The sequence below is a fragment of the Schistocerca americana genome, chromosome X (genome assembly GCF_021461395.2).
Source record: "Schistocerca americana isolate TAMUIC-IGC-003095 chromosome X, iqSchAmer2.1, whole genome shotgun sequence".
Lineage (NCBI taxonomy): Eukaryota > Metazoa > Arthropoda > Insecta > Orthoptera > Acrididae > Schistocerca > Schistocerca americana.
The window spans coordinates 848,689,832-848,711,961 of NC_060130.1; the positions used below are offsets into that span (position 1 = coordinate 848,689,832).

General features: G+C 40.0%; 1 protein-coding gene across 1 annotated transcript in view; it reads right to left on the bottom strand.

Moving 5' to 3' along the window:
* Positions 1-256: 256 nt before the first annotated feature.
* The window catches only part of LOC124554997 (phosphotriesterase-related protein), a 214,007-nt gene continuing 192,133 nt past the window's right edge, over positions 257-22,130 (bottom strand). The window contains exons 6-7 of the mRNA XM_047128737.1: positions 18,088-18,305; positions 257-542 (exon numbers count right to left, since the gene is read on the bottom strand). Of these exons, the coding sequence (XP_046984693.1) occupies positions 399-542; positions 18,088-18,305 (362 nt within the window). The 3' untranslated portion in view covers positions 257-398. The remainder of the gene's footprint in view (positions 543-18,087; positions 18,306-22,130) is intronic.

Genomic DNA, 22,130 nt, shown 5'->3' on the forward strand with positions numbered 1-22,130 from the left:
GAACAATTTAAAGATGTTTAAATCACATTCTTATTGTTAATAGGGTGTACTCCTTTCTTATACAGGTAGCACAATTCTGATGTCTGAGGAAGCTTGAGTTATTGTCGAACATATCTCAGTTCCATTTCTTCTTTTCCCAATTAACCAAATTTTGGATTCTACTGTAATATACAAAACTCAGTTAAGGGTTTCTCAACCACTGGGTGCATGTGTATGTGTCTGCACATGTTTTTGATATGTTGCAAGAGATATGACATAAAAAACGACATCCATTTATTTGAAGCTGAATTATTTTGTGTACACATGAATACACAGTTTCACAATATACTACATTTTATATTCATAACAACTGCATTATATATCCAGAAATATGGCACCAACTTTCAACCAGTTATTCTTTAGCTTATCACTTTTGATGACAGCCATGTCTGGGGGTTTTTCATAAGTATCTGATTTATTTTTTCTCTTTCAATGCCTTTTATTTCCATCTTGGGTATAACATTATTTATGATGTGTGAAAATCCATGACCTCCAAATTTAACCTGAAACATAAAATAATTAACAGTGCTATCCAATTTAATTTTTCAAATCTAAAAGCTGTTATTGGCTTTAAACAATTACTTGTTGCTCCTTCTCCAAAATTCTTTAGTGTAAAGTAGCTAAATGGGAACTTGTTATCAATTTCTACAGTTATTTACACAATATTTGCCTTATGTGACACTTTACTTGTAGCTGACATTTACGTATTCAGTAAATAACTAGTAAACAATGTTGAACATAATACAAAAGTGAGAAAATAAACAGCAGCATTTAGCAAGTGTGTGAGCTGTATGTGTGTAAGGCTGCTGTTGATGAGAAGCTCTTGGGTTTCCAGCTGGGCGGTCATGTTAAAATACTATGGCTGGAAACCCAAAAGCTTTTCATCAATGGTATATATGATGAATGTCAGCATTCATGAGAGGCCTGTTGTTGAAACTGTAGTAACAAATGAAAATCCAAGCCAGACCAGGATTCAGATCTAGATTTCCAACTTATCATGGCCAGCCATCTTAACCATCAAGATATCTGAGCACACCCGCAGGCTGACTCAAACTTTTATTTTCACTATTTCCATCAATGATTTTTGAACAGAGGAAGTGGGTATAGCATCACTAGTTTAAAATGTCAGCAGACGACAATGACTTAGTGTGCCAAAAGGGGTATGTTTGAGAAGAACTAAATGTACCAAATACAAATGAGCAGATTGATGGGAACAAAATCAGTGAACATGCAATAATACCTGTGAAAATCACTCAGATTTGCTGAACCTGCGATAGCATGAAAGTCTAATTAGAACAGAAAATCCATGACAAATGGGGACTAGAACCTTAGCTTCCTGCTTATCAAGAACAGTTGTCTTAATCATTGAGCTCTCGGACATGCCTCCTGGCCTTCATTGTCATTGACATATCCAATTATTTTTTCAGAACACTACTACTAGAAATTCTCCCATGGAGTATATGGAAATAGCACCACTGGAGAAATGTCTCGATCTAGCATTGATTTTCACTCGTCACTATAGGTTCATTACATGGCAGTTTCAGTATATCTGAACAGTTTGAATTGACTCATATTTGCCATATTATTGGCAGAAATCATCAGCGAGCACATCTCTTTTACTATAATGTGTATATCAGTCAATGCTCACAAACATTTTAATGGCTATTCTCCTAGCATATTCTGATGCAGCCATTGGCCAAGAAATATTTATGAGTAGTCAGTCCAGACTCGTATAGCCATCGAACAGTTTGTGTGGGCATTGTCCTGAGTGTGCTTAATAGTTTGTGGTTTACACTGACACAATTTCATGTCATTACATCTTCACTGTTTTCATCCCCCACTGATTTACTTTTGTGGTATTTAATACTTTCCAGAGAAAAACTTCTGTTGTTTTGCAGTTTTCACTGTCATATAAAACACTGCATGGTAGACAGTATTTGTGACAACAAAGATGGATTAATAAAACTGTATAGCTAGAGAATTAGTCCCATCTGAAAGAAAAACATTTAATTTGCTGTGTAATGAGCTACAAATTAGGCAGTTCATAATACATATCGTGTTATTAAACTATTATATCATTTTTATCAGTTCCTTATTCATGAGACTATCAGGGCAAAGTGGGTGGAACTTATTAGGAAATCACAAAAATCTGACATTGCAGAACTTAAACAACAATGGGCATTGCAGGGGATGGTGGATCAGGGCAAAGTATGTAAAGGAATAATAGAGAAATTAAGAAGCCTACCACATTTATTGCGACTTTCAATTCTCCAGTGCTGCCTGACCATATTGTGGCAGAGTTCCTCTGACTTAGGGTTAGGGTTGGTGGTGAGTGTTCATCAGAGACAAGGGTATCATTAGGAGTGTCACAGGGAAGTGTGATAGGACCAATGTTGTTCTTTATATACATTAAAGATTTGGCAGACAGGGTGGACAGCAATCTGTGATTGCTTGCTGATGATGCTGCAGTGTATGGCAAGGTGTCAAACTTGAGTGACTGTAGGAGGATACAAGTTGACTTAGACAAAATTTCTAGTTGGTGTGATGAATGGCAGCTAACTCTAAATTTGGAAAAATGTAAGTAAATATGGATGAGTAGGAAAAGCAAACCTGTAATGTTTGGATACAGCATTAGCAGTGTCCTGCTTGACACAGTCATTTTGTTTAAATATCTGGGTGTAGCATTGCAAAATGATATGAAATGGAATGAGCACGTGAGGACTGTGGTACGGAAGGCAAATGGTTGACTTTGGTTTATTGGAAGAACTTTAGGAAACTGTAGTTCATCTGTGAAGGAGACAACACATAGGACACTAGTGCAATCTATTCTTGAATACTGCTTGAGTGTTTGGGATCACTACCAGGTCAAATTGAAAGAGTACATCAAAGCAATTCAGAGACAGGCTGCTAGATTTGTTACCAGTAGGTTTGAAAACACATAAGGGTTTGGAGATTATCAGGAACTCAAATGGGAATCCCTGGAGGGAAGGCTACGTTCTTTTCAAAGAACACCACTGAGCAAATTTAGAGGACCAGCATTTGAAGCTGACTGCCAAATGATACTGCTTATGCCAATATACACTGTGCATAAGGACCATGAAGATGAAATATGATAAATTAGGGCTCGTACTGAGGCATATAGACAGTCCAGTCATTTTTCTGTCTCACTATTTGCGAGTGGAACAGGAAAGGAAATGACTAGTAGTAATACAGGGTACCCTCCACCATGTGCTGTATGGTGGCCTGCAGAGTATTGATGTAGATGTAGATGAATTACCCTGCCCCTTCTTCCTTTTAGGGGTCTTTAGTGCACACAGTGCACTATGGGGTTCTAACAGCACTTGCCCCAGTGGTCGGATACTTGAAGATCTTACACAAACAATAGACACCATATTGATGCATGTGGGTCAAGCTATGTATTTTAGCAGCACTATGGGTTTGTCTCTGGCCATAGGCCACTCCTTCTGCTAGCCCAATCTTGTAGACACTGCTCAGTGGGGAGCGGATGATGACTTTCATGGCAGCAACCTATAACCTATCTGGATCCACCTGCATGATGGAATAGATTCTGAAAGGAACAGCCAAGATGGCTGTTAGCCATTTTTGAACTGTGGTCTGGCATCCAGAACTGGGTGAATTGCATTACAGTTGTGATCCATCGCACTGCTGATGTGTCCCACCCAAAGTCAATGATAATGCCTAGGAGGCAGTCTATCCCTTGGTGGAATTATGAGTGTCACTCTGTAATCAGGGACAGGAGGGCAGCTGTGCACAGATTCAGTCAGTGCTCTACAGATGCAGACCTTGCAAACTTTTGAATGGCTTGGGCTTAGGCAAGGAGAATAATTTAGGAGAGTAAGTAGAGGTCTTGACAAGAGATCCTGAACTCCATCAACAGGTCCACATCTGCTAGTAAAGTATGGGTAGCCATCACAAGGATCTCAAGGCAGAACTCAAGACCACCAACAGCAGCTGTGCAGGACGAGGATTGTCTCTTAACATTGCTGAGAGAAATTGCTCAGACAATGGCAGGGCTGTCTCCTAACATCACCAAGAGACATTGCTCAGACAATGGCTCAATTACATAAGACCATCACGACCAATTTTAGCCAGGCTCCAACTTTCTGTCATTATCATGAGACACAGGAGAAGGTTGGTTTTGATTTCCATTCCAACAACACTGAGGAATGCAACCAGGCTTTCTCTCTAGGGGAGTTGGATTCTGCATTGTCAGTAGGTTGTGATACTTTGCTCAGTCACAACCTGATAATACACAACATGTTGAAAAGTTTGATCCACAATCAAAGGAGGTCCTTCTTCAGCTCTTTAATGAGATTTGGATGACAGGAGACTTTTCCAATTTGTGCAAAGAATCTGTTTTAATCCCCATTTTAAAACTAGGGAAGGATTGGACTAACTGTGATAGTTATTGTAGCATTAGTCTGACATGCTGTGTAGGAAAAATGCTGGAGTGTATGGTCAACCGACACCTAGTGTGGGCTCTCAAAGCCATGTCCCTACTAAGTCACTCCCAGTGCAGCTTCAGGAGATATTGCTCCACACTCGATAACCTCACCCCACTTGAAGCAGTAAGAAAACAAACTTTCCACCATAAGCAAAACCTTATTGGTGTCTTCTTTAATTTGGAAAGGACCAACAATACTACCTGGAGGCATGATATTTTGTTGCATCTTTATCAGTGGGGGTTCTGTGGATGTCTGCCCACTTTCGTATAGTCTTTCCTCTCAGACAGGTATTTTAGATACAATTTTGGGACTGTCCTGTCTAATCGTTTTAAACAGCATAATGGTGTCGATCAAGGGAGTGTTCTAAGTGTCATGGTATTTGCCATTGTGACTGACAGTATTGCATCCTCAATAAGGCTTCCCATACTGTGTCCCTTGTTTGTGGACATCATCTCCATCTTGTAGGTATCATCCATCTTGCAACAGATGCTCACCAATGGCATTTGATAATCAGGCAATTGGAGGAATGGTCTAATGCCACAGGTTTTTAATTTGTTTGGGAGAAAACAGTTTCTATTGATTTTAATCACTCTTGCTCAATTTTTCATTTACCTGGTTGAAAAATGGGGGCACTGTTCTCACTTTCAAGGAAAAAGTGAAATATCTGGGCCTCACTTTTGATGAGAAGCTAATGTGGCTGCCACACCTTTAAAAACTGAAATAGAGACCTCTCAATGCTTTAAACATCCTTAAATGCATCAGTCATAGGTTTGGGGGGGGGGAACATGTCTGCTCCAATTTTATAAGGCTCTTGTGTGACCCTGATTTGGATATGGATGCCAGGTTTATAGATCAGCAAGGCTTCATACCCCAAAATGCTGGATGTGGCTCACTGTGAGGGTATTAGGCCACAAGAGGGGCTTGTCACACGAATCCAGCTCCTAGCCTATGTGCATGTGCTGGTGAGCCTCTGCTGGCTATTTGATGTCTTCTCCTCATGGTAGGCCACGCATACAGGTCTTTATCTATTCCAAAATTGCTAGCATCCATCTCTCTTGTACAGCTGCCACTGAAATGGCTGTTTTGTCACTGTCCATGGGCAAGAAGGCAGTTTAGGATTCTTTCTGAGGAGAGCCTTACATTACTGAAGGTGAGTGTCACAAGCCATGGGTGGAGTAAGGGATCCTCCTGGCTACTACAGAGTCCCAGATCATTTTTCAGATTGACAGCTTACAGAAAGAATATTACCCCAGACAACACTTTTAAAATTAAATTTAATGAGATTTTACATTACCATCTGAAATTTATTATTGTTTACATGGACAGGTTCATTATTGTCCTCAGGATAGAGCTCCCAGAGCAGTTTTCAATTTATTACTCTCAATTATTTGCACTCCTGAGAGCACTAGAGCAGATTAGATGGTTCATGGCAAGAAATTCCTCATCTCCTCAGGTTCTCTAAGTGCCCTTCTCGCTATTGGCCAGTTGTATCCAGCAGCTCACATGGTATAAGATGTGCAGAATGCTCTTCTATGACAAAGGCAGGACAAGGAAATAATTTTCTTCTGGGTTCCAGGGCATATAGGAATCAGGGGAAGCAAACTCACTGATGCAGCTGCCAAGGAGGCTTCCTCCTTTCCACCTTCTGCTTGCTGTTCAGTCCCCTGCAGGCTGTTATCTCATTTGTGCCCAAGAAGACCATATGATGGTGGGGGCCCAGTGGTTGGAAGTGAGGAATAATAAGCTACATACCATAAAACCTTCAGTGGGGTTGTAGCTTCCCTCTTTCCAACCATGCCAAGCTGAAGAAGTAGCCCATACACAATTTAGAGTGAGACATTGACCACTGATGCATGGCTTTCTCTTATGTCATGAGGAGCCACCAATGTGTCAAAGATGTGGTACACATGTGTGAATGTGACATATTTTAATTGATTGTGTCTTATATGACAACTTGAGGGTTTGTCTGGATCTCCCACTTGCCCTCCATTTTAACTGATAGTGAGGCAAGTTGGTTCTTGTCTTAAGATTTTATGTGATGTCTGGAACTCTTCCAAAAACATTGGGTGTGAGATTTTAACGTGTCATAGAGTGACTCAGTCACCCATTATTTCAAAGTAGTCATTCAGCCAAAGTCACCTGTCCCCTTCCGAAACAAGTCTGTGCTGGTTATTTTATCCTTGATTTTATTGTATTGTGTTTTATCTGACTTTCATTGAGGGCGTTTCTGATGCTCATCACATCAGGGTTGTCTTTTAAATTCTTCTGTGTGAAAGCAACCTGATTTTCTGATTTATTGTTATTTTTTAATAGATTTTCACCTTGCTTGTCACTATATCATTAATGGAAGGGAACTGATGACCTCACTGTTTAGCAGACTCACCCACAAAATCATCATCATCATCCCTGGCCTGGATGCGTGTACAAATTCTGTTGGGAAGGGTGTCATAGAGTCATCATATCTTCCCCTGAAGCAAGCTGACCCATAACTATTGTAACTCATCTTAATATACTGGGATGGAATTGACATCAAAGATGGTCCCACACATGTTCTATTTGGGGCACATCTGGTGATCTTACTGGCCAGAAGAGTACCTTAACATCATGCAGACAGTTCATAGAAACACATGCCATGAGTGGAAGCATGTCCTGTTGAAAAGTGGGACCACAATATTGTTGAAAGAGAGGTAGCACATCAGGATGCAGGACATACATCTGTGCTCTCAGAATTCCCTCCATCACTATCAGCCATGACATGATGTCATAATCGATGGCTCCCCATGCTGTGACACCTGGAGCAACAATTCTGTGCCTCTCAAAAACATTGGAAGAATGAAACCTCTCCCTAGGTTGCTGTCATACTCACCAATGATGGTCATCTGAGTTAGAGCAGAACCACAATTCATTGCTGAACACAATGCAATGCCATTCATCAGCAGTCCTTACTTATTGGTAATGCCACCACTCCAAATGCAGTCACTTACGTTGTGGTGTTAACAGCAGCTTATATATGGTACTGAAAGTCCCTATTCTAGCTGCTACTAACCTCTCACCCATGGCGCAGGATAATAAAGAATGTTTCATGGACACCACTTCTTATACTCAGATTGCATGTGCAAATGTGAGATGTTATGGTGTGCTTGGTGCACAATGTGGCAGTCCTCCCTTGTGCGTGACAGATGTACTCAATTGGAACCTTGACAACAAGTATGTCGCAGTGCAAATGCTCCCAAAATCTGGATACTGAACGATTCGACGAGCCAGTCAACTGGAGACCCACAATGAGGCCTCTTACAAACACTGTCAGATGCTGATAATGCTATCTCACATGAGTATGTCCTTCACAGTGATCACTTGCCATCTGAAACTGTTCACACCCCTTATATACCCTGCCGGGCCCGGTAATAACACTAAACATTAATAACACAAATGGATTCTCATGGGTGTTCTATCTGACACAGAGAATTGCAACACTAATCTCATATATACCCACCAATGCTGTGTATGTGTATGAAGTAACATTGACAGTGGCCATGTCTTCTGGATTTTTTTTTTTAGCCAGTGTATTTCACAAAATGGGATATTAGTGCCAGTGGAGTTGAGAAACAGCTGAAACCACTATAACTGAACAGAGCTGTTGGAATCCCTTCTTATTCTATAGTGCATTTCTGGCTGGTCCCGTAATCTACCATAGATCCCTTGAACAAAAAACTGTGCCCAATATTTGGAAGAAAGCACAGGTCACAGCTGTCTACTAGAAGGGCAGCAGAAGTGATTCATAAAACCACCATCCAGTATCCTTGACATCCATTTGTTGTAGAATGTTAGATCATATTCTGAGCTCAAACATAAATAGAAATCTTGGACAGAATGACCTCCTCCATGCCAATCAGCATATATTCTGAAAATATTGATCATGTGGAACATAACTCTCACTTTCCTCAAATGATATTCTGAAAGAGTTGGATCAAGGCAGACAGGTAGATGCAATATTTCTCAATTTCCAAAAAGGATTTGAGTCTGTACCACAACTACACTTATTACTGAAACTATTATCATATGGGGTACCAAGCCAAATTTGTGACGGCATTGAGGATTGCTTGGTAGGGAGAACACAGTGTGTTATCTTGGACAGATTGTAATTGACAGATGTAGCAGTAGCTTCACGTGTGGCCCCAGGGAAGTCTGCTGGTTCCTTTGCTGTTCATGTTTTATATTAATAACTTTGCAGATGATATTAACAGCAAATTCACACTTTTTGCAGTTGATACAGTCATGTATCATGAAGTACTGTATGAAAAAAGCTGCACGAATATTCATTTGGATCTTGAAAATATTTCAAAATGATCCAAAGGCTAGCAACTAGATTTAAATATCCAGAAATGTACCATTGTGCACTTTAAAAAGAATAACATAGTTTACTAGGATTACAGAATCAGCGAGTCACAATTGGGATCAGTAGACACATACAAATACCTGGGTGTAACATATCTACATGTACATCCACATCTACATACGTACTCCACAAGCCACTGTACAGTGCTTCGCAGAGGGTGCCCTACATCACTACTAGCATTCCCTTTCCTCTTCCTCTTGCAAATAGAGTGAAGGAAAAAATGGCTACCTATATGCTTCCATCTGTGTTCTAATTGTCTCATATTTATCTTTTTGGTGCTTGGGCAAAATGTACGTTGTGGCAGTGGAATTGTTCTGTAGTCAGCTTAAAATGCCAGTTCTCTAAATTTTCTCAATATATGTTCTCAAAAACAATGCCACCTTCCCTACGGGGATTCCCATTTGAGTTCCTGAAGCATCTCCATAATATTTGTGTGTTGTTCAAACCTACAAGTAACAAATCTAGGAGCCCATCTCTGAATTGCTTCAGCATCTTTCTTTAATGTGACCTGATTTGGCCCCCAAACACTCAAACAGTACTCAGGAACACTTTGTGCTAACATACTATATGTGGTCTACAGATAAAACACGCTTTCCCATATTTCTCCCAATAAATCAGAGTCAACTATTTGCATTCCCTACCATAATTTTCACATCCTCGTTCTGTTTCATATTGCTTTGCAATGTTACAACTAGATATTTAAACAAAATGACTGTGTCAAGCAGCACACTACTAATGATGTATTAGAACATTATGGGTTTGTTTTTCCTACTCATCCACATTAACTTACACTTTTCTACATTTAGGGCTAGCTGCCATTAATCACACCAAGTAGAAATTTTGTCTAAGTCATCTCGTATCCTCCTACAGTCACTCAACTTCGACCCCTTTCTGCACGCCACAGAATCATCAACAAACAACTGCAGATTGCTGCCCATCCTTTCCACAACATTATTTATGTATACAGAAAATCACAGTGGTCCTGTCACACTTTCCTGGGGCACTCCTGATGATACCCTTGTCTCTGATGAACGCTCTCTGTCGGGGACAACATATGGAGTTCTGTTACTTAAGCAGTCTTCAAGCCATCACATATCAGCAGACCTATTCCTAATGCTCATATCTTCATTAACAGTCTGCAATGGGGTACTGTATCAAATGCTTTTGGGAAATCTAGAAATATGGAATCTGCCTGTTGCCTCTCGTCCATAGTTTGCAGTATATCATGTGAGAAAATGGCAAGCTGATTTTTGCATGAGTGATGCTTTCTAGAACAGTGCTGATTCATGAACATAAGCTTTTTGATCTCAAGGAAATTTATTATACTTGAATTCAGAATATGTTCAAGAATTCTGCAGCAAACCAATGTTAACTATATTGGTCTGTTACTGGTCTGTAATTTTGTGTGTCTGTTTAATTACCCTTCTTATATACAGCAGTCACCTGCTCTTTCACCCAGTCACTTGGTACTTTGCATTGGGTGAGAGATTCATGCTAAATGCAAGCTAAGAAAGGGATGAATGATGTAGAGTAGTACTTGTAAAACAGAATTGGAATTCCATCTGGACCTGCCAACTTATTTGTTTATAACTCTTTCTGTTGTTTCTGAATGCCAGGGATGCTTATTACTGTCATTCATTTGAGACACTGTACAATGGTTAAATGATAGTATGTTTTAATGATTCTCTGACATGAACAATTTCTTAAATGCAAAAGTTAAAACTTCAGTTTTTGCTTTGATATCTTTGACTGCCACACCAGATTGGTCAACGAGTGTCTGGACGGACACCTTAGACTCACTTGGTGGTTTTACGGACCAGAATTTTCTCAGGTTCTCAGCCAGATCATTTGCTAAGGTATTTGTTGTATGCTTCCGGCATAGATCTTTTCATGGATGCACGAATCTCTACTAACCTTTGCCTGACTTTAGAGAGAGAGAGAGAGAGAGAGAGAGAGAGAGAGAGAGAGAGACACTCGCTGTGTATCTTAGAGCTTTCTCCTTTGGGTTTCAGCCAGCTCTCAGCCCCAAGAATAATTTGAGCATGAGAACTTCCCTGGAAGGCAGTAAATTTGGGAACTTGGTTACGAATACTTTGACAATATACTGCTAAGATTTCGAGAGCTGAAGTGTCCTTACTCTGAACATGGTCTGATTTCACTATCTGTGTATCAATTGGTTAGCGTTTGTCACAGTACCTCAAACCACAGCCTAGCTTTAAAAAAATCCCCACGTGCACTCCACAAGTACTCTACTAGCCAAGTAGCTGCTACCTTCATAGAGTGCACTGCTGACGCATTGAGGGGAGTCCACCAATTCCCCGCCCAATTACGCAGGTACAGAAATCAGCAACTGAGATCATCACATAGTTGACAAAGCCTTTGGTTGAGACCTCCACTTGGCCCTAAACCAAAGGACACTGATTAACTCTGGGAATAATGCAGACAACTGCATCCTGCACGCGTGATAGCTGTAGGCAAGGCTGCCTCCACATCTCGGATGAGGCTTCTGGTAGACATACTGAGTGTAAATCAGCTTTCTTTCCAGCCCTGAACCATATCTTACTATGGGACTCCATAATGTGCCTGAAGGCGGAGCTCCTGACAACTAGCAAACCCCGGCCCACATGTGCCTGCTCTGACTCTGCTGAAGGAATGGCCAGATATTCGCTCACAGGGCAAATAGGCAAGGCCAAATGGCCAGCCTCCACCTCGAGGGATGCAAATGCACTATCACCTACCACTCACCCTGCTGTGAGGGCAGATCCATCATATTGTGTACACTAGGGGGTGTCTTGGCAGCAGAGCTTGTGGACCAAACAACTGACACCTGAGGAGTTCCATATGATGTGCCAGATTATCTGCCACTGCTGCACCCCAAGGCAGCAGTCTGCAGGCAGCTGAGCATAGCCAAAAGCACATTCAGCTGAAGGTGAATTGCAGCCAGTTCCTCCTGCATCCACACAAATTGTAAGGATATAAAATGGGACATTCAGATACAATCCGTCACAGGTAAAGCATGTCGCAAACCTCAGTTCACTGGCAGAAAAATTCAGTCAGTCTACAAAGGAGATTGCATACAAATGGCTGGTTTGACTCATCCAAGAATATTTCTCAATTATGTGGAATCTGTGGTGTCACCGCCAGACACCACACTTGCTAGGTGGTAGCCTTTAAATCGGCCGTGGTCCGTTAGTATACGTCGGGCCCGCGTGTCACCACTATTAGTGATTGCAGACCGAGTGCCGCCACACGGCAGGTCTAGAGAGACTTCCTAGCACTCGCCCCAGTTGTACAGCCTGCTTTGCTAGCGATGGTTCACTGACAAATTACGCTCTCATTTGCCGAGACGATAGTTAGCATAGCCTTCAGCTACGTCATTTGCTACGACCTAGCAAGGCACCATGTTCAGTTGCTATTGATATTGTAAATAATGTACAGACAAGAGCTACATTCAACATTAATGGATTAAAGTTAAGTATTCTACCAGTTACCTCCTTTTTTTCTAAGTTCTAGTTACCTTGTCCTGTTCCAGACCTCACGCCAGCCTGCATGAGCTAAAACGCGTGCCTTTCGGCTTCCTCTCATAGTGGGTTGGCTCTCTTGCCAATCCACAACAGAATCCATATGGAGATAGGACTAATGGTGGCTAGTGAATGCATATAGAGAAGAGGGGCATGAATGGTCACAGGGTTGTTTGACTCATGGGAGAGTGTAGCAGAGATGCTGAGGAAACTGAACTGATAGACATTTTCAGAAAGATGCAAGGTATTGTGAGAAATCCTGCTTACAAAGTTTAAAGAACCAGCTTTAAATGATGATGAATGTAGGAATAAACAACAACTTCTTAGATATCATGAGAACAAGATTAAATTAATTACAGTGCACACACAGGAATTTAAACAATCACTTTTCCGCACACTTCGTATGCAAATGGAGTGGGTAGAATGCCTGATAACTGGTATGATGGGAAGTACCTACTGCCATGCACTTCACAGTGGTTTGCAGGGTATGAATGTAGGTTCACCTGTAGATGCCCTATGACAGTGGTGCAAATGTAACTGTCTTCCTATGTACTAGTATGGCACGCATGTCAGTACCGCTCACTACCATGTTTATAACAGTGCAGTCTACTGACATATACAATACAGTATGTTGTTGTTGTTGTTGTTGTTAAAGCTGGTTGAAATTTCTTTGTGTTAGCTGTTGTTCTTTTATCTGTTGTGCTTCTGTTACCATGCCAGTCTGTTTGAATACATAACATATTCTTTTCCACAACAAATTCAAAGTGACAGAGCAAATAATTCTCCTGGGTGCAGCAGTGTCAGTTGATGACTTATGTCAGTAAACCATCAATTCATTACTTTATTGTGGTAGTATAACAGAAAGGACAGAGAACTTCACAAGTTAGCCTTCTTAACACAGTTCCACCACTATAATTTAATCTTGCATCAGTTTCATCCTTGTGGAGGTATTTTTTGTACAAAGAGTTCATTATTTTATATCACCACAAACTAAGTAATCATCTGTATTACTATTGATAATGATGGAGAAAATGTTTACAATTAGCTTCTGTTTGTTTATTTAAGATTTAAAATAAACTTGATCTAAATTAATTATCAATGTGTCACTGTAACAAGTTATGACACACAGACCTGATCAAAAGTATCTGGACACACCCACGTAATGCAGAATTGAGCACTAGATGCCATGGGGGACAAACATGCCAGTATAAAAGGAGGAGGGAGTATTGTTTTCTCAGTAGAGAAGCAGTAACTGCAGAATATGTTGGTCAGGAGAGCTAAGTGCGTTTGAATGAGGGCTAGTCATTGGATGTCACCTGAGTAATAAATCCTTCAGGGCAATTCAACACTTCTAAAGCTGTTAAAGTCAACAGTTGATGATGTGATTGCAAAATGGAAATGCAAAGGGATAACCATAATTAAATCGTGATGGGGCATATTTTGTGCACTGAAGGACAGGAACTGTCAAGCATTGTGCAGAATGGTTGTTGTTGTTGTTGTCTTCAGTCCTGAGACTGGTTTGATGCAGCTCTCCATAGTACTCTATCCTGTGCAAGCTGCTTCATCTCCCAGTACTTACTGCAACCTACATCCTCCGGAATATGCTTAGTGTATTCATCTCTTGGTCTCCCTCTACGATTTTTACCCTCTACGCTGCCCTCCAATGCTAAATTTGTGATCCCTTGATGCCTCAGAACATGTCATATCAACCGGCCCCTTCTTCTTGTCAAGTTGTGCCACAAACTCCTCTTCTCCCCTATTCTATTCAATACCTCCTCATTAGTTATGTGATCTACCCATCTAATCTTCAGCATTCTTCTGTAGCACCACATTTCAAAAGCTTCTATTCTCTTCTTGTCCAAACTATTTATCGTCCATGTTTCACTTCCATACATGGCTACGCTCCATACAAATACTTTCAGAAATGACTTCCTGACACTTAAATCTATACTCGATGTTAACAAATTTCTCTTCCTCAGAAACGCTTTCCTTGCCATTGCCAGTCTACATTTTATATCCTCTCTACTTTGACCATCATCAGTTATTTTACTTCCCAAATAACAAAACTCCTTTACTACTTTAAGTGTCTCATTTCCTAATCTAATTCCCTCAGCATCACCCGACTTAATTCGACTACATTCCATTATCCTCGTTTTGCTTTTGTTGATGTTCATCTTATATCCTCCTTTCAAGACACTGTCCATTCTGTTCAACTGCTCTTCCAAGTCCTTTGCTGTCTCTGACAGAATTACAATGTCATCGGCGAACCTCAACGTTTTTATTTCTTTTCCATGGACTTTAATACCTACACCAAATTTTTCTTTTGTTTCCTTTACTGCTTGCTCAATATACAGATTAAATAACATCGGGGACAGGCTACAACCCTGTCTCACTCCCTTCCCAACCGCTGCTTCCCTTTCATTCCCCTCGACTCTTATAACTGCCATCTGGTTTCTGTATAAAATTGTAAATAGCCTTTCGCTCCCGGTATTTTACCCCTGCCACCTTTAGAATTTGAAAGAGAGTATTCCAGTCAACATTGTCAAAAGCTTTCTCTAAGTCTACAAATGCTAGAAATGTAGGTTTGCCTTTCCTTAATTTATTTTCAAAGATAAGTCATAGGGTCAGTATCGCCTCACGTGTTCCAACATTTCTGCGGAATCCAAACTGATCTTCGCCGAGGTCGGCTTCTACCAGTTTTTCCATTCGTCTGTAAAGAATTCGCGTTAGTATTTTGCAGCCGTGACTTATTAAACTGATAGTTCGGTAATTTTAACATCTGTCAACACCTGCTTTCTTTGGGATTGGAATTATTATATTCTTCTTGAAGTCTGAGGGTATTTCACCTGTCTCATACATCCTGCTCACCAGATGGTAGAGTTTTGTCAGCACTGGCTCTCCCAAGGCCGTCAGTAGTTCCAATGGAATGTTGTCTACTCCCGGGGCCTTGTTTTGACTCAGGTCTTTCAGTGCTCTGTCAAACTCTTCACGCAGTATCGTATTTCCCATTTCATCTTCATCTACATCCTCTTCCATTTCCATAATATTGTCCTCAAGTACATCGCCCTTGTATAGACCCTCTATATACTCCTTCCATCTTTCTGCTTTCCCTTCTTTGCTTAGAACTGGGTTTCCATCTGAGCGCTTGATATTTATACAAGTGGCTCTCTTTTCTCCGAAGGTCTCTTTAATTTTCCTGTAGGCAATATCTATCCTACCCCTAGTGAGATAAGCCTCTACATCCATTACATTTGTCCTCTAGCCATCCCTGCTTAGCCATTTTGCACTTCCTGTCAATCTCATTTTTGAGACGTTTGTATTCCTTTTTGCCTGATTCATTTACTGCATTTTTATATTTTCTCCTTTCATCAATTAAATTCAATATTTCTTCTGTTACCCAAGGATTTCTACTAGCCCTCGTCTTTTTACCTACTTGATCCTCTGCTGCCTTCACTACTTCATCCCTCAGAGCTACCCATTCTTCTTCTACTGTATTTCTTTCCCCCATTCCTGTCAATTGTTTCCTTATGCTCTCCCTGAAAGTCTGTACAACCTCTGGTTTAGTCAGTTTATCCAGGTCCCATCTCCTTAAATTCCCACCTTTTTGCAGTTTCTTCAGTTTTAATCTACAGTTCATAACCAATAGATTGTGGTCAGAGTCCACATCTGCCTCTGGAAATGTCTTACAATTTAAAACCTGGTTCCTAAATCTCTGTCTTACCATTATATAATCTATCTGATACCTTCTAGTATCTCCAGGATTCTTCCATGTATACAACCTTCTTTTACGATTCTTGAACCAAGTGATAGCTATGATTAAGTTATGCTCTGTGCAAAATTCTACCAGACGGCTTCCTCTTTCATTTCTCTCCCCCAATCCACATTCACCCACTATGTTTCCTTCTCTCCCTTTTCCTACTCTCGAATTCCAGTCACCCATGACTATTAAATTTTCATCTCCCTTCACTACCTGGATAATTTCTTTTATCTCATCATACATTTCATCAATTTCTTCATCATCCGCAGAGCTAGTTGGCATATAAACTTGTACTACTGTAGTAGGCATGGGCTTCGTGTCTATCTTGGCCACAATAATGTGTTCACTATGCTGTTGGTAGTAGCTTACCCGCACTCCTATTTTTTTTATTCATTATTAAACTTACTCCTGCATTCCCCCTATTTGATTTTGTATTTATAACCCTGTATTCACCTGACCAAAAGTCTTGTTCCTCCTGCCACCGAACTTCACTAATTCCAACTATATCTAACTTCAACCTATCCATTTCCCTTTTTAAATTTTCTAACCTACTTGCCCGATTAAGGGATCTGACATTCCACGCTCCGATCCGTAGAACGCCAGTTTTCTTTCTCCTGATAACGACATCCTCCTGAGTAGTCCCCGCCTGGAGATCCAAATGGGGGACTATTTTACCTCTGGAATATTTTACCCAAGAGGATGCCATCATCATTTAACCATACAGTAAAGCTGCATGCCCTCGGGAAAAATTACGGCTGTAGTTTCCCCTTTCTTTCAGTCGTTCGCAGTACCAGCACAGCAAGGCCGTTTTGGTTAGTGTTGCAAGGCCAGATCAGTCAATCATCCAGACTGTTGCCCCTGCAACTACTGAAAAGGCTGCTGCCCCTCTTCAGGAACCACACATTTGTCTGGCCTCTCAACAGATACCCCTCCATTGTGGTTGCACCTACAGTACGGCCATCTGTATCACTGAGGCCCGCAAGCCTCCCCACCAGCGGCAAGGTCCATGGTTCATGGGAGGAGGTGCAGAATGGTAGTAAAAACTGATATCAGTAGAAGGAATAACTCATGACCTTCAAAATGCTACCAGCAATCCAGCTATCATAATGACGGTGTTAAAAAGAATGGGGTGCAATTATCGAGCAGCTCCCTGTGAGCCACGCATTTCTGTATTCAGTATTAAGTGGTGCTTGAAGTGGTGTAAAGAGTGATGCTACTGGACAATGGATTATTGGAAATGAGTGATTTTTAATGATGAATCATGCTATAACATGTGGCAACCCAATGGAAGGATGAAGGTTTGGTGAATGCCTGGAGAACATCACCTACCACCATGCGTAGTGCCAACAGTGAAGTGCAGAGGAGGCAGACCTATGGTATGGTGGCATTATTCATAGTTAGGATGTGATCTCCTTGTTGTACTTAAGAAAATGCAGCATGATGTATACCTATCTTACAGAAGTGTGTACAAGACAATGGTTAATTGTTTCAGCATGACAGTGCACCAGTCATAAAGCTGTATCTCTGAAGCAATGGTCTGTGGACAATAAAATTCCTTAAATGCACTGGCCTGCCTAGAGTCCCAACCGGAATTCAATGGAACACCTTCGATATGGGTTAGAATATCAACTTTGCTTCAGATCTCAGCATTTAACATCTCTGCCTTCGCTGTTTTCAGCTTTTGAGGAAGGATGGGCTGCCATTCTTCCACAGACATTTGGATACCGCACAAGTGTCCCCAGCAGAGTACAAGCGATCATAAAGGTGAAGGGTGGACATGCCCTGTATTAATATCCCAGATACATTTGATCAGATAGTGTACCATAAATTAATATTTATAAATTCTGAATCAGTTTGCAGGCACATACTAGTCTATATATGTGCTAAGATGTATAACATAATACTTACCAGTCGGTGTTTTGTGTGAATATCATGTGCCATAAGTATGCGATCTGTTAACCCATTTGAAATAAGTTCAACAATCCTTTGTATTCTTTGAGCATCAGACAACATATCAGTGTTTGGTTCAAGCTGATACCAAGAGCATTCAGTCCCAAAAAGATCTTGTTGTAGATATGATCCAAGTGAAGCATATTCCAGCAAAGTTTCTGTTTCTAGAATTGTCCCTGTTTGTAGTGGAAGAAATAAAATGTTACACATGTAGTCCTTGCAGTTATAAGTTCTAGAAATAAGTGTTTTTAATGTTTCTTTACTATTGTGTTTTATTGTTATATGTTTGCTTTCATACTTTCTATTATTACTTTGTGGAAACTATTGTGACATTGACAGCATGCACAATGATCAAAGATGGATAAATAAATTGAAATTTAAATTAAATTAAGGATCAAGATGAGAGAAACATATCTCCAGCAATTAATGTAATTCCATCACGGAAATATTTTTAATATCTTTCAATCAGGCTTGTAATCTGTTTGCTTACTTCAGGATTAATAAAGAAATAAGAGGTATTTTTTCAACAAGTGCACAACAGAAACAATAACAACCATTACCAAAAAGACATATTCACAATAAAGATTGCAACATGTTTGAGGCAATGTGTCCAACAATTTTTCCAGTTGGTGTTTGCAACGTATTGCAAACATGTTTCAAACATGAAAAAACCTGTCCCTGTGTAACAGAGCAGGGTGTGACCATTCCACTTATTGTTATACCACTCCTGACATTAGTATAACATTTTCTTTATTTGATTTTGGTTTTGTTAATAGCACATTATTCAGTACTTACACAAGTAATTAATTTCTTATTCATCCTTAAGTAATTAATTTCTTATTCATCCTTCATTTCATTGACTGTTATTATTCACTGGATAGTTTTCAGACTACTAATGATAACAGTACATTTGGTTCTTCTAGAAATATATTTTTTAAAGTAATATCCATGATTTGTGATTTATATAAATCACGTGGAGATGAAATTTTCAGTGAGCAAATACGCGTTTGTTTCTGGATCAGGCTAGTTCATTTGAAAGCTCTCTTCTCCTCCTCACTACAAAAATTTTACTTTTTCTGAAAACTTCCTATTTAAAAAGTTATTCATATTAAAAATTTTTGTGTTCCAGAAGGCTTAAATCTTAAACAGTGATTATTTCCAAAACCAAGTACCATTGATTTGTATATGGAATTGTTTGATTGCAAAAATGCCTGCTTTCACTAGAATAGCTTGTTAGTTCATTTATTATTCAATTTAGAAAATTTCACCTTCTAGAAACTTTTATGTATGAAATTGCCTTCTTTCTGGCTATACAGCTAACAGTGAAATAGAGTTGCTCTTTTGCCTGTTGTTATTGTGTGTCTTTTAATTTTTCTATCTTCTATGTTATCATTTGAAATGCAACTTCAAATTTTGATTTTTAATCTTATGCATATCTATAAGTAGGTGTATTGTACAATGACACAGTCAGTCAGCAGGTATCAATCATTTTGCTGACTTCTCCATATTGCTATCCATCTGTGGTTAGCAACCAAATGTATAAACTTTATGTTACAAGTCAGTCGAAAGCTGTCATTCATTTTGCAAACACCACCTCGTGAATCAGCAAATTGTACAGTTACTTGACTGGTTTCCACAAGAAACAGAAATTTTGTGAGGTTGTGTTTATCTTGCCACAAAACAATTAAATATGTAATAGTAAAGTACAAACAATGTAAAGAACACAAAGTGTAAACAACTACAACATGCATAACTTTAGATAAAATTTTTCTACATTTTTTCCAACTTAACAGATTTGCACCCACATTCTGATGACTGGTTATTATGCTCAGCACGGGGTGTTACCACATCTGGCTGCAGTACAGGCCTGACAATGATGGGTCATGCTGTGAGTGATGTCATCAGTCTCATGTTGAGGCAATAAAGCTCATTCTTCCTGCAGAGCCAATCCCAAGTCTTGGAGAGTAGTTGTTGGATGCTGATGTGATGCAATGTGTCTTCCTAGTGCATCCCAGACATGTTCTATGGGATTCAAATTGAGAAAGTGAGCAGGCCAAGCCATGTATACAGTATCTTCTGTTTCTAAGAAAACATCAACCACCCGTGCCCTATGAGGTCGAGCATTATCGTCAGTCAATACGAAGTCTGGGCCCACACCACATCACAACAACTGCACATGAGGTCCCAAGATCTCACCATGATACCTGACAGCCATTAAACCTTGCCAATTCACACATACAATTTCATGAAGAGGTATTCTCATGGTCAACATAATCCCTCCCCACACCATTAAGGATCTTCCTTGATATTGGTCTCTTTCCACAATGTTTGGATTCTGAAGTCATGTTTCAATTCCTTCCAGATGTGAATGCATTGAGAATCACTCTCCAGACAAAATAAGGACTCATCTGCGAAAAGAACATTGGTCCACTATTCGACGATCCAGGTGGCATTTTGACGACTCTACTCTAGACGTTCCCTTCTGTGAAGACAAGTCAGAGGTACACATACATAAGGTCTCCAGCAATAAAGGCTACTACTCTACTGAAGCCTTCTGTACACAGTTTGTCTTGATACAACACTCCCAGTGGATGCTGCGAGGTCAGATGCCAGTTGCCGGGAAAGGATACTGTTTTGGTCTCTATAAATTGTTGCCACATCCAAGAAACAACAGAATTATTCATATTAAGCCTTTGGGTCACATCAGTTTTTCGACTGTCCTGCTTCCATCCTTCTTAAGGGCCTCCACCACAGAGAGTCTGGTGGAGGGCCATACTGCACCATTTGTGACTGTATACACCATGTCTGTGAATGTGGGACCACCAGCAACCACTATCCCATTTCACAGGTGCCATTGACTGGAATGCCATCTTCCGTGAGGAACGCGATTGTACAGACATCTGTTGATATTTTGTCTGATTATACTGTGAAATGACACAACACAGGGATATAGCAGTTTGTTGCTTTAATTTTGGTCACCAGTGTGTATCAGACTACTTTTGTGGAACATTATGTATTGGGTCATCAGTATGTATATTTCTGGACCAAATAGTGAAAATTATTGTGTTAATCTGCCACCAAATAAATGTATGATATAGTGTTTATAAAAGTAACTGTTCACCTGGTTTATGCACTGAAACTATTGCTTTTGGCAAAGCTGATCACCAGATTGTGACATTGACTATAAATAAACATGAAAAAATTGAAAATTAATTATTACAAAGTGATGTACATTATTTGCAGTGTGTTAGTAAGATGCTTTCAGGACTGGAAGATCACCACCATCAAATGATGGTGAAGTTATTGAGATGAACAAAGATACATGTGGTAGTGTCACTAAAGATCAAAGGATACAAAATTTCTGTCCAGCTATTGCATATAGCCATTGTTGGGTGCTAATGTTTATTTTTGATATTCTGTGGTTCATTTGCATGTACACAAATTACTATTATTGAAATGGAGTGGGCAAGCCAATGAGTGTTGGAGTTGACATCATCATAAAGGTGAGAAGAATCCAGATGGAGTATGAGAAGTTCCAATTACAAGAACACAAATATAGAACAGTACTTACTGGAAAAATTGCTACTGCATTTTACATCAACAACAACTCTATATATAAAAATATTAGGTTACTAATTATGCAATACTGACAGGAGAAAAGAAGGTTGAGGCAGTAAGAGGTTGTGCAGTGGCCCTGAAGCATTTGTTAAGTTCAGGTTTGAGGTTTTCTATTAAAGTAAAGGAAGCAGAGGAAGTTGAAGACCCTCGTCCATCTGGTATGCTGCCTCCTCCTACTTCTCAACCTCCTTCTCCTCCACCAAAATGGCAGAAGAAAGTGGGCAGAAGGCTAGACAGCTTTTGAGCTGCTTGGGATATATTAATGAAGGTACTGAAGAAACAATAAAACAAAGAGGCAGACAAGTGTGGTGTCTATGCCATGCCTGTGGCATGCAAATTACAGGGACTGGCATCACCTCAGAGGGCAACAACAATGAAAAGAA